Source organism: Neophocaena asiaeorientalis, unplaced genomic scaffold (assembly GCF_003031525.2).
Source record: "Neophocaena asiaeorientalis asiaeorientalis breed wild unplaced genomic scaffold, Neophocaena_asiaeorientalis_V1.1 scaffold543, whole genome shotgun sequence".
Classification (NCBI taxonomy): Eukaryota; Metazoa; Chordata; class Mammalia; order Artiodactyla; family Phocoenidae; genus Neophocaena; species Neophocaena asiaeorientalis.
In genome coordinates, this window is record NW_020173671.1 from 1,919,190 (window position 1) to 1,932,542 (window position 13,353).

At 50.6% G+C, this 13,353-nt stretch overlaps 1 protein-coding gene across 15 annotated transcripts in view; it reads right to left on the reverse strand.

Annotated features, from left to right (window-relative positions):
* GAS7 (growth arrest specific 7) overlaps positions 1-13,353 on the reverse strand; it is a 200,315-nt gene that overhangs the window by 37,714 nt on the left and 149,248 nt on the right. For all 15 annotated transcript variants that reach the window (XR_003003646.1, XM_024748441.1, XM_024748442.1 and 12 more), the window contains 2 exons: positions 9,392-9,477; positions 565-618 (listed from right to left, as the gene is read on the reverse strand). Coding sequence is in view for 14 of the 15 variants with exons in the window: in XM_024748441.1 (XP_024604209.1) it covers positions 565-618; positions 9,392-9,477 (140 nt within the window). In the remaining variant the exon portion in view is untranslated. The remainder of the gene's footprint in view (positions 1-564; positions 619-9,391; positions 9,478-13,353) is intronic.

Consider the following 13,353-nt stretch of genomic DNA (forward strand, 5'->3'; position numbering starts at 1 on the left):
GGGCTGATGTGGAGCCGGAGGCAGGGTGGCGTGGGGACTCGGCGGGCTTTTGGAAGAGCCCTGGGAGGCCTGTCTGGCCGCTCTGGGCAGAGGCTGCCTGCTTCCCCATCAGCAACTCCCAGGAACTCTATTCTTAGGGCGCTTTCTCTTCCTTTTAACTTTGATGTCTTCCAGAAGTTACCCTGCACAAAAGCCATCCTGCCGTGGCTGTAATTTACACGTCATGTCACTTGCGAGGAGCACAGCCCACCCCCTCCAACCCACTCCTGCACGCGTACCTTCCCCTGCCTGCCCTGCAAAAATGGCTTCTGCACCATTCCAACCACAATCCTTCCACTTGTTTGCCCCAAGAGAAAAAGTGAAATAAGAAATCAACAGAAGAAGGGCCGGGGGGAGGCAAGGGGGGAACCCTCGGCAACATCCAAGCTTTGGAACTTCCCAGGTACCAGGCTGGGCATCGCTTCCATTCAGCGGTTCGCATTGCCATGGCAACAGCCGAGCCATGGACCAGAGACAGCCCCAGCTTGCCACCCAACATGCGCGCGCTCCGCGGGAGCCACTTACCGTGATGGTGTTTTCCTTGCTCTGCTTTTTGCCTGGTGACGAGGATCCCAGGTTCTGGGGAGAGACACAAGAAATATCGTCAAAGCTGTTCTCCATATCGGACATCCTCTTTCATTCGGGTTCCCTGAAGGTGGAGGGATTGGTTAAAAGCCTCGGGCCGGGGAAGTTTGGGGATGCTCCGGCTGCCGTTAACCCCCAAGTCACCATATTCTGGGAGAGGGCAGGCAGGAGCCTCCCGCGCCCTGGCTTGAAGACAAATTGGAGGAAGCCTCCAGCACAGGCTCTGAGAAAACTGCTCCAAAGCAGGTCTGCCTCCTCTTCTCCCCGTCAGTGGCTGGGGGAGCTAACCCCTCAGCGGCCCTCTGCTGGTAAGTGGTTCTGCACGCTGCTTGCTGCCTTAACCGGCAGAATCCACCCGGGCAGCAGAGAGTTAAGGCCACCACCTCCTCGCACTGAGGATTCAGAACATGACATCTTATTCCAAATCCCCCGGGGCCGACATATCACACCCCAGATACGTGCAGTGTGGCCTGGGGGTGCTCGGCTACATCCGTGACATGTCACCTTCCCAACCCTGAGAGCCGGGGGGCTCTGTTTCGGCTTCCATTCGGACTTTGGGGGTCTTCCCTTTGCCAGCAAGAAAACCACTGTCTCACGGACCACCAAGCCCACAGGACCTCAGCAGCTTGCCCCGGACCTAGGATGGCCCTGGAATGGAAAGTAAGGATTGCCAGATGAAAACACCACATGGGTCCTAAGAGCCTATGACCCTAAAGGGGAGGGTCAATTCTGGGTCTTTGCTGTCCCATCAGCTGTTACGTCAGGGACTCTATAGGGTCCCTGAGCAGGACATGGGATGCCCCACTCCTGTCCTGAGCCACATGTCGAGCTGGGAAGCAGGCTCGCCCCTAAGGCACTGCAGTGGCATCGCACGTGTGTCCTGGGACTCGTGGCCTTATTCTAGTGGGAGAGAAGGAAGTGGCTGCTAGGACTTTACAGAGAAAGGCCCAGAAGAAGCAGGAAGAGGCTTCTCCAGCAAGCCTCAGGGAACCAGCAGTCAGTCCCCATCCCCAGGTCAGCACAGCTCTGGACCACCCCGCAGAATGAGCGTTTTGTGGGGTGGGGTGTGGTCAGCCCCTGCCTCAGGAACCCAACTGCTCATCAGGCAAAATAAGAAGCTTGATGGAGTTCCTGCCCATGGTCCCCTCATTCCCTGCCTCCCCCCCCAAGACCCCCCCCTCAGTCCCTCGTTCCCAACGAGACCTACTTTGGCAAGTAAGTAAAGTTAGCTAATGAAAACTGACATCCCCGGACTGTCCAGCTAAAAGGGACCTTTACATGTCATCGTCTCACAGACAAGAAGATGAACTCGCTAGCCTTGACATCCTGCCAAGTTAACTTGAACCTGTTTCACCATCTGTCACCAACGGTCCTCAGGCTCTGGAGTGCATCAGAATTAGCTCTCCCCCTTCGGGTCCCCCCACCCACCTCCCAGAACGGCTGATCCAGCAGGTCTCCGGGGGCCAGGGTCTTTAAGGCAGAGTCTGGGGGCCTCCATGGAGGATGTCTGTTCTGTCGTTGCATTGAGGCCCCCCTAACTACAGCACTTCTGTTAGCAGACCCAACAGGTTCTGGGGCAACGTCACCCTTGTGACCAACTATAGCTTCCTTAGACGTGTTAAATGCATCAGCTCATCCAGCCTGCCCACCCTGGACCCTCCCAAACTATCAATTCTGCCCAGGGCACTTGCCAAGATTGGGCTTTCTTCGAGGAAGGCAGACTGAGGCTGCACGGCAGGGGCCCAGGTACCAGTCTCCAAGGAGAACAGACAGGTGCTGGGCTCTTCCTACAGGTTCGTCCATGCAAATACACACCTGGGATGGGCAAGGAGAACCTTTGGGATGGATTCCTTTTTTGTTTGTTTATTTTTGCGGTACACGGGCCTCTCACTGTTGTGGCCTCTCCCGTTGCGGAGCGCAGGCTCAGCGGCCATGGCTCACGGGCCCAGCCGCTCCACGGCATGTGGGATCTTCCCGGACTGGGGCACAAACCCGTGTCCCCTGCATCAGCAGGTGGACTCTCAACCACTGTGCCACCAGGGAAGCCCTCGTTTTTCTTTTTTTTTTTGGCCGCGTAGCATGTAGGATCTTAGTTCCCAACCAGGGATCAAACCCATGGCCCCTGCATTGGAAGCACAGAGTCTTAACCACTGGACAGCTAGGGACGTCCCTGGGGTGGATTCTGCAGTTTGCAGGGGTCTCCCTACCACAGACACACATCATCACCACCAGGACCACCACAATGCTCCCATTACACCCCCCAGGAAGTGCAACCAGTGCTCTGGCAGCCTTGGCAATAGCCTTCCAGAGAGGAGCGGGGGGGAACTCTGGGGGAAGGATACACTGGGAGAGCTCCTGCCCTGAGTGCTGCCTTGTGAGGCAGCCGTGAGGCAGGCATTTAACACACGTAATCTCACTGAGTCCCCACAACCCCACCAGGTTACTGGCATCGTCTTCATTTTACAGATGAGGAAGCCGAGGCTTGCAGACACTAAGGTGTCCAGGGTCACAAGGCAAGTAAACAGAGGAAACTGATCCCCAAACCTGAATGACTCTTTTCTCTGTCTTCCGCTATCTCTCCACTTGGAGACCTGGGACAATCTCTTGTTTTTCCAGGTATCTCTGCAGGGGCCAGAAAACATCTCCGTCATCCACAAACACTGATTTGGGGGCCACTGTGTCCAAGGCTGTCTGGAATGAGGCTGGACACAGAGGTCACCCTCCTCCCTATAATCTGGGTCAAGACAGGAATGCAAGTAACAGCATGCGGGGGTGGGGGTGATGTTCTAAGTGTGGGTGCCAGTCTCTGCTCTCCTAGCTGTGCAGTTTCAGCCAGAGCTGCACACGGGGGTCAGAGGCTCCTCCCAGGTGCTCTCACGCCCTGTTTGCTGCTGAAGACCTGTGTCCATTATTCGAACGTCATATACATAAACATTATCACACATATATATATATATATACACACACACACACACACACACAATCACTCACACACTCACACACACACACATTCCGTAGCACTCCACTGAAAGGCCCCAGAAGGAATGACACCTCAGTCACAGTGAGAACACCTACTAGGTACAAGTGGTTTCTAATATGATTTCCCACTAAAAGGGACCCAGGCTCCTTGGAGAATTGGCTAATTCCAAATGCCAGGTGGACCTGGAACATCTGTGCCAGGAGGTAAGAAAGTGCTTAACAAATGATGTGACATAACAAAAGGACACAGACGCCAACTCAAAGAGGCTCCCACAAGCCAAATCTGGGAAAACCACCACTGGCAAACCCCAATGTCAAAGACTCAGGCCCAATCATCAGGGATGCTCAAAGCTCCGAGCGCAAAGGCTGTTAGGAAACAATGTGCACATGGCCCGACCCTATTCACCCCACAGTTCTAATATATACATATTGGATGATATTAATGAACTAACGTTTTCTTAAGTGTACTGATGGTATTATGTTATGTCTTCCCCCTTAGACATACATTCTGAAATATTTACAGTTAGAACAATATGTGAGGAATTTGCTTTAAAAGAATCCAGTGGGAAGTTAGGGAGAGGTGATAGGAGTTTATTTAAAAAAAATTTTTTTTAAATATATAACCCATTCATTTTATTTATTTTATTTTACTGATGTTTTTCAATTTTTGGCTGCACTGGGTCTTAGTTGCAGCACGTGGGCTTCTCTCTAGTTGTGGCATGCAGGTTTTCTCTCTAGTTGTGGCGTGTGGGCTCCGGGGCACGTGAGCTCAGTAGTTGCGGGGCACAGGATTGGCTGCCCCGCGGCGTGTGGGATCTCTGTTCCCCGACCAGGGAGCGAACCCGCGTCCCCTGCCTTGGAAGGTGGATTCTTTACCACTGGACCACCAGGGAAGTCCTGTGATGGGAGTTTAAACGAAACAAGATTGGCTGAATAACTGAAGTTAAATGATTGGTCCATGGTCCTTTATTAAAATAGTCCTTCTACTCTTATAAATGTGTACGCATGTCCGTAACAAAAGTTTTTTTTTTTTTAATTTCCTTTTCCTATGATTCTAGAAGGTTTTTCTCCTCTTTTTAAAAACCCCTCCCTAGCCTGGTTTCCTGGCCTTGCCTGGGCTGCTCTACTGTCACTGTGAGGACCCACTGAGGGTGATGACAGACGAGGCAGTGCCTGGGAGAAGGCAGTGTGTCATTCCCAGCCAATTCAGCGAGCCCCTGGACTCTGCAATGTCTTCCTGACCCTGTCTCCTTACGCTGTGAAGCGTCTGGGTCCCACACCCTCAGCAAGTGGGACATAGTATGAAACCTCTCAGTGGCTCCCAGCACTGTTAGGACAAAACCCAAGCTCCTCACAGCAGCCTTGGGGACTCCTCCAGCCTCTTCTTGTGCCCTCCCCACACCTGCTAACATAGTAAACCACAGCCCCACTCGGACTCCATGGCTTCTTTGAAATCCTGCCTCTAGGCATCCACATATGCTGTTCCCTCCACCTGGAATGCTGTTCCCCTACCACCACCTCTTCACCAAGTTAAACCCTTGCTCATCTTTCTAGTCTTAGCTTTTCTTAAAAAGCCCATCTCGATGTTTCCACCACCACCTGGTCAGGTCCTCAGAGCACACACTCCCTCCAGCCCCTATCACTGCCAAAATAAAATAAACGTTTATCTCTTTCTCCAGTCCCAGCTATTAACTCCATCAAGACAACGGCTACCCGTGCACCACAACTACTGAGCCCGCGTGCTGCAACTACTGAAGCCCGCACGCCTAGAGCCCGTGCTCCGCAACAAGAGAAGCCACTGCCATGAGAAGCCCGTACACCGCAACAAAGAGTAGCACCCCGCTCGCCGCAACTAGAGAAAGCCCGCGCACAGCAACAAAGGCCCAATACAGCCCAAAATTAATTAATTAATTTTTAAAAAAGACAAGGGCTACATCTGTCTATGACTCAGTGCCTCGCAAATAAACAGATGCTCAATAGAACATGTGCTATTTACCAAGTAGGGGAGGGGGAGCCCAATTAAGTAAATGAGCTCTCAGAATCTCACCGCCAACGGGTTCCTTAAGTTTCCAAGCTCGCAGTCCCATTCCCTTTCCTCTCTCCTGTGTCTAAAGATAGCCTTCCTGGGGGGCAGTTCATGGGAATCTAAAACAGTTGAAAGGTGGGTCACTAAACGGCCTGGGCTCCGGTGGGCAGGTTCCTTGCCCTCCCAGTACCTGTACAGGGAGCAGAGGGGGCTCACACCACCCTAGCCCCGGGCGGGTGGGCAGGCAGGCAGACAGGCTAAGATGTGCTTCTGCCACGGCCAGCAAGACTGTCCTCAGCCTGTGATCCCCCAACCTCCGATCAGGTGGGCCCCGTGCATCCAGCACCCAGGCAGCCCGCCCCAGAGCTGCAGGCTTGCAAACCTCCACTGAGTGGCACCAGATCACCATCACCTGTGCCTGGCCCTCCGGGTCTCCCAGAACTGGGTGGGCACCACCCCTGGGGTGCCGGGCACCCAGCCATCAGTCCCACCCACGACGGTACAGACAGACTCCCGGTTTCCATGAAGATTAGATAATCTTCCTACCTGCCCCCTACCTGCCCAACATTCTAATTTTCCTGATTAGCTTGCTCAAGGAGGGGGCAGACAGCAGAAAACGAACACAACAGGGGGGTGACAAGCTACTTGATCCACCCCCAACCCTGCCTCTCAAACGGCCATGTGTTTGTTCATCCGTTCATTCATTCATTCACTCTTCCTTTCTTTCAATATTATTAGGTGATAATTGTCACTAATTATAGTTGACAGCCTGGGATGGGGTAGTAAATACTATGCAGGCTGAAGTGTGCTATATATACTCTGGGGACCATCTGTCAGTAGTGCTCTCTGGAAATATCAACTCGTCTTAACCCATTTCTACGACTGGCCTCTGGCGCCTTTTAGGACAGCCAGCTCTGTAGATTCGCAAACGCTTTCACAGCTGGGGAACTAGTGAACGAATGCATATCTGCTCTCTCCATGCACTGCATTGTGTATTCTCGTGACTTTGATGATAGCTCCCCCCTCGCGATGTTATCATCCAAAAACAATGCACTGGACTCCACCTGTCCTGAAGCAGTGCCCAGGCCTGGCCTGGGTCTCCAGAGCTGACCTTCCCTGCATCCCCAGTACCTCGCCTCTAACTCCTTGTTTTATAACGCCTTCTGTGACAGTAAAATGTGTTCATTTTAGGAAATTTAAAAAACACCCAAAAGTCTAAAGAGAATAAAAATCACCTTAGACCAAGGTTGCTCAACGTCAGCACTAACCATCTTTTCAACCTGGGTAATGCTTTGTGGTGGAGGCTGTCGTGTGCCTTGTGGGATGCTTAGTGACATCCCCGGCCCCTACTGACTAGATACCAGTAGCACCCCCTGCCCAGCTGTGACAACCAAAATATCTCCAAACACTGCCAAACGTCCCCTGGTTGAGAACCAGACAGCAACGCCACCAATGTTCGGGTTTATTTTTTCTTCACATGTGGATAGATTTCCTCCCCCCAAATAAGACTGACCATACATGCAGTTTTGTTCTGCTTTTCTCACTCAATATCATGTCTCAGCATTTTCCGGAATCACGACATTTTCTTCGGAAGAAGGAGTTTTCACGGCTGCGTGGTCTCACTGGCCGGACGGGATTCAGTGCCATCATCCATTTTACCCATCCCCTGTTGTTGGATAATCAGGTTGGGTCCAAGGGGGCAGGGCTGTAAATAATACTTGAGTGAACAGCCTCACACACAGATCAGAATCCCTGAATGTATCCCAAGAACAGAGGCACGAAAGGAAATTCATGGGTCAAAGGCTTACAGCAGCACACTGTCCAACTGGCTTCCCAGGAGGTTATATGTATCAGGATACATTTTGTTTTATATGGTTAAGAAACAGCTTCACAGTATTTCGGGATGTGGGGAGCCATGTTCCATTAGGGAACCAGAGAAGAATGATGGGGGGTGGGTGCGGGGAGGAAGGGGTTGTTTCCAATATCCTTGCCCAGGGTAGACCAGCTTTTCTAGTTGCTGGGAGACCACAGCAGAGCTTGGGCTGACGTCTTAAGAAAACACTCCATAGTTAGGTGGCAAATAAGCTTCATTTCAAACGGACTGAAAGAGGCTGTGTTGAGAGGGGGGCTCTGCAGGAAACACACGGAGCCAGGGCTGTGACGTGTGCCACGAGCAGGGGGTGAAGGGGACACACACGTGCTGGCACGACTAACTGTGCCCGGATCCTCGCCTGTCCTGCCACGGTCCACGCCCCGCCCCCCCACCAGCATCAGCATTACCCAGGGGGCTCATTAGAAACAGGGAACCTCCGGCCCCTCCCCAGACCTCCTGAATCAGTTTGCATTCTAACACGAGGCCCGGGAGATTCGTCAACCCATCAACATGGAAGGAGCCTTGGCCCACCTAGACGTCCCAATTCTCTTCCGGAGTTCGAACTGAACTGACCTGAGCCCAATGCCCAGCCTCCTAAGATAAGAACATAATTAGCTTTCTGAGGTTTAACCTTCTTGCCTGCATTAAAGCTAAGTGTCACACTGAAGCCGCCTGCTGTCACAGACCACAAGGTCTCTCTTTCAGTGACTGGCACACAGAACCCACTGTTGTTGACAACAAGCAACTATTGTCATCACACCATCATCACCATCACCACCACCACCACCACCACCACCACCACCACCACCATCCTTGGGGCCCGGCATTTTCACTCCTGGAAAGGGCTGGTTTGGAGGCTTCTGCTTAGGGACATCTTCTGGATAATTCATGGATGGACCACATAAGACCAGTCCTCAGTTCCTCAGACACAGCTTAATGACACTGGAAGAACTCGGCATCGAGTCCAGTCTGACCACCTGGTAATCGTGTCAACCCTCAAGAGTCGCTTAACCGGTCTGAGACTCCGTGACCTCATCTGTAACACGGGAATCGTACTGACACCTCCCTCCTGCGTTTGCACAAGTGTCAGCTGAGATGACAAATGAGAACGCAGTTTGGGAATCTTAAAACACCCTCCTGGTGGGAGGGAGGGAGACGCAAGAGGGAAGAGATATGGGAACATATGTATATGTATAACTGATTCACTTTGTTATAAAGCAGAAACTAACACACCATTGTAAAGCAATTATACTCCAATAAAGATGTGAAAAGCAACAAACAAACACCCTCCCAAGTCCTTCCACAGCGTAGCTGTCCCTCTGTTAGATGATTAAATGTGGTAAAATGTCTGACTCAGTTTCATTCTGGGTGAAGTCAGGTGGTGGGAAAACGGCGTGCAGAAAAGGAAAATGGCCTGGCCTCATCCGTATTCTTAAAGCGGTGGGAAATCTGGACTCTGTATTAGGAATCCAGACAGTGGGATGGAACCTTCTGCCCCAAGAACAGTTATAATCCCATCACCATCACCCCATCAAAACCATCCTCAACTTCTAGGGCATTCCCTGGCGGTCCAGTGGTTAGGACTCTGTGCTTCCACTGCAGGGGGCACAGTTTCGATCCCTGGTCACAGAACTGAGATCCCTCATGCCATCTGGTGCAGCCAAAAAAACAACTGAAAAATCTATCTTCAACTTCTACAGAAAACCAAACCACCATCGCCTGCTCTCCCACATCATGGTACGTTGGAATGACCCAGATACCGACCACTTTCCACCTGGGGCAGGACTGGGCTGTAGCCACCTGGACCCCCATGGCATCCCCATCCTAAATGACACCTCCCTGGGCCTGCCTAAATGGCTGCCCCTACATCCCGGAACAGGACCCCTTACCTGGGAATCACCGGTGGATTTTCGGACACTCATGTGGGCAGTCTCAGGAGGGTGCGCTGGGGTCCCTGATGTGTGGTATCCATTCACTGCGGGGACAGAAACACCGCTCAGATGCTGCGCTAGCCACAGACAGGCCCCTCCGACCTTGCAGACCACAGGGGCAGCTGCAGCCCCTTCTCCCCCCTCACTGCCTGGTTCTGAGGGGTCATGCATGGCCAGGACCACCTCCTAGGATCTCATCCGTATCTGCTGAGCTGGAGGCGGGTTGAGAGCATCTCTCTAATCCCCAGCGCCCAGCTACCTATCTCTTGGGGGACCAAGTTTCTTTTCCAACCAGAGAAGAAAAGAGAGATGCTTAGTAGGAGGTGAGGCCATCACAGTCCAACAGCCATCGCTGAAAATATCTCATCAGCTGTGGTCACCAGTGCTGATCAAGGGTCCAATCTCTCTGCGGAGTCAGAGGGCCCCACCCACAGCTTCCTACAAATCCTGTCCCCGCCTCGCCCCCAAGGACCTTCTCACCCTCACCCACTGTAACGTAAGTATAATGGAAAGAGAACGGGCTTCACTGGTTTCCGTGAAATTCGGTTTTGCCATTTAATAGCCAGGGGATCATATGACATCCTTCTCGAGTCCCAGTTCTCCTAAAATCTAAAAAAAAAAAAAAAATTCAAGCCTCTAAAACTCTATCCCTATGACACTCACTCATGCTCCCAACACGATTTAGCTGATACACCTGCCCTTCAAGGGGGGGATGGGAAGCTCTGGTCTGTAGCATTTGCCAATTTCTGTGGCCTCAAGGCTCCCATCTGGGCTGATATGAAGCCCCCGACGCTGCTGCCGGGTCCTGACATCACACGTACACACCGCAGCCCACGCATCCTCAGTTCCCAGAGGTGGCGCTGCCCTCTCAGGGATATAGTTACGTGAGCCTCACCTTCTGTATCTGTAAAATGGGGACAGTTCTACCTAGTCTCTCTCTACTTTGTTGGGATGAAAATCCAACGAGACAATAACTGCAAAAGAGATCTGTAAAGTTATAGAGTACTTCACGAACAGAGAGGGGAAGGCTGGAGAGAGGGAAGGCCACTGCTTCAGCTCCTAAATCTCCTGGCCTTGAACCCCAAGCCTGCACTGATGTCTGGACACCAGGAAAGCATGCCTTCCTCATGCCCCAGGCTTGGAGGATTTGCTACAACACAGACAACTGCAGGTCGGCCTGGAGAAAGATGCACAGACCCACGTCCAGCTCTTGGTGGTTCCTGCTGACACCACCCTGCAGGGAGGGAGGAGGTGAAGGAGAGGCTGAAATTACTACCACCTACCCATTCACAGAGCAACGGCTGGGGGCAAGCAATGGGGTATGAAGGGCACCCCATGGAGAACCTTTTTCATGCTGGGGAGTGCCCCCCCATCCTCTCCCAACTGCAGCGAAAAATCCAGGGCCACCTGTGAACAGAGGCGCACTCAGCAGATTCTTGTGGGTAGCTGGGTTTCCCCCGATCTGCCCGTTGGCCGGACACTCCGGAAGAAGGGTGGGCACAGACACACCAGGACAACAAAACACCGGCCACAGAGCTGGCCCCCAGGGCAGTGGCTTTTAGGAACACAAGAAGAAACAACAAATTAACCCCACGTGGCCAACCATGCTCCTGGTCTACACCCAGGGCCCTCAAGAGGCTGCTCAACTGCTGATTCTATCCAGGAATCCTCTAGGGAAAAGGGGGGTGGAGGAGGGAGGGCCAGGATTCCAAGGGCATCAGAGAAGCTGTGGCTGCCGAGGAGAATCTACTCAGGTCAGCACAGGCCATGCCAGGAAGGGCACTAGACTGCTGATAAATACAACCTACAAGGCAGGCAAAACATTGGAGAAATTTCCCTTATCAAGGAGCATAGCACTGAAATAGATAAAACACACGTGCTGGAGAACCTAAAGACAACAGTAGGAGATCTTAATATACTGCTTTCAGTCTAGGACTGATTCATGGCCAAAAGTCAGGATGTGGAATATCTTAGTAATTTAATTTAAAAGGCTGATTGAACTAGATGGAGTAAACATCATACCTTATAAACAGAGATAATATCTTTTACCAAGAATCCATGCAACATAAAAGAAAACAGTGTTGGGCCTATTTAAGCCACAAATAAAGTATTGATAAATTACAAAAGGCATAAATAACACAAGGCACATTCTTTGACCAGAAAGCAATAAAAGTAGATACTAATAATGAAAGGACAAAATATACAAGGTCCTCATCCCCCCCCCCCCGACTCCCAAACACTTGAAAATTTAAGAAAATACCCTCTTAAATAATCTCAGGTCCAAGAGGAATTTAAAACTATAATTACACGATATTTTGAAAATAATGAGGAAGAACCTATCAAAACAAATGGGATAGGGCCTGAATTATATTTGGAGGAAAATCCATAGCCTTAATTATTTCATTACCAAAGCCAAGAGGATAAAAATAAACAGACTAAACATTCAACTTAAGAAATTAGAAAAAAAAATTGTTAAGCCAATCAAATAAATCAAAGGAAAACATGAGAAAAGGATACAAATATGGCAAGAGAAATTAATGACTTAGGAGACAGGATAACATTTGCAACCCTGGCTGGTTCAGGGCAGGTCAGTCGTGAGGGGGAGTGGAGACTAACAGTGATTAAAAAAGGCAGATCAGCCTAATTTGAGAGTGAGAGGAAACACAAATGCTTAGAATTAGGAATTAGAGAGCAAACATACGCATGGCAAACAGACTTGAGTTGTTTTTTTTTTTAATGTAAGAGCATATTATTTATAATTCTATGCTAATAAATACAAAATTTTCCATAAGATTCAAATGATCAAAATGGTTTCAAAGGATACCAGAAACATCAAAATGAGTAAAGCCTTTGAAAAATGACCTCCCCTCCAAAAGGCACCAGACCCAGACGGTTTTACAGGCAAAGTGGTTCAAACTCTTCAAAGAAATACATAGGCCCAGACTGCACAGTACAGAAACACCTGGTGAGTTTCCCAGTTTATTATACAAAGCCAGCATCGCCCTGATCCTAAAATCTATCGACAACCAAACAAATGCGACCACAGTTCAGTTGATTACGAAAATGGAATACGTAAGTTCTTACCTGAACAGGCCTTAGTTTAGAACCAGTCACTACCTTTGATGGTGGTAGGTCCCTCTAACCCAAGGTGGTCCCCATCTTCTTGAGGGCAGAGGCTGCCCTTCCGACCCCCGTCCTCTCCTTCCACAGCACCTCAAAAGGGCACCCTCAACACACCCTTCTCTTATTTGCGGCCTCTCCCAGCCTGGCGGCCCCCATGCTAACGGCTGCTGGGAACCATCTAACGCAGTGGCATTTGCCCCTAATCCGTCCTCTTGTTCTCACTTCAGTTCTGGTCTGTCAGCTGTTGGCTAATTACCGCTCATGTCAAAACAATTACTGGGAAAGAAAAACTAATTTTCCATTCAACCATTTCTCCCCATACAGCAGCTCTCCCCTGACACCCTGTCTCCCTGCACTCTACTTCAACAGTTCCGGCACCTTTGGAAAAGTCCTCTGTGGGGATCTGAACAGTTACAGCTCACCCACGACGGTCCCAATGGGCACTCCCACATCGCTGGGCCCTCAGCTTACTGAGGGTGAGACCCAAAACAAACAAGGCCAGAGGTGGGTGCTTTAGAGGCCTCCAGCCTCCCAGGGGAAAAGATAAAATAAAATATGGTCAAGGATCACTCATAACCATAAGGACCATAATTCAGTTGGGGATACAAGAAAAAAACGTAAAATCTCAAATTCAGCTGTTTTTAAGATAAGAAAATGGAACAGAAAGATCTATCTAGTAACTTCAAATACAAATATAAAAACACACACGCACACATTTCATTCCTCTTTATGGGCAGTTAAACAGACAAAGAGAGGGCTTGGGAGATACATAATGAGAGAAGGCGTCAGATATTTGG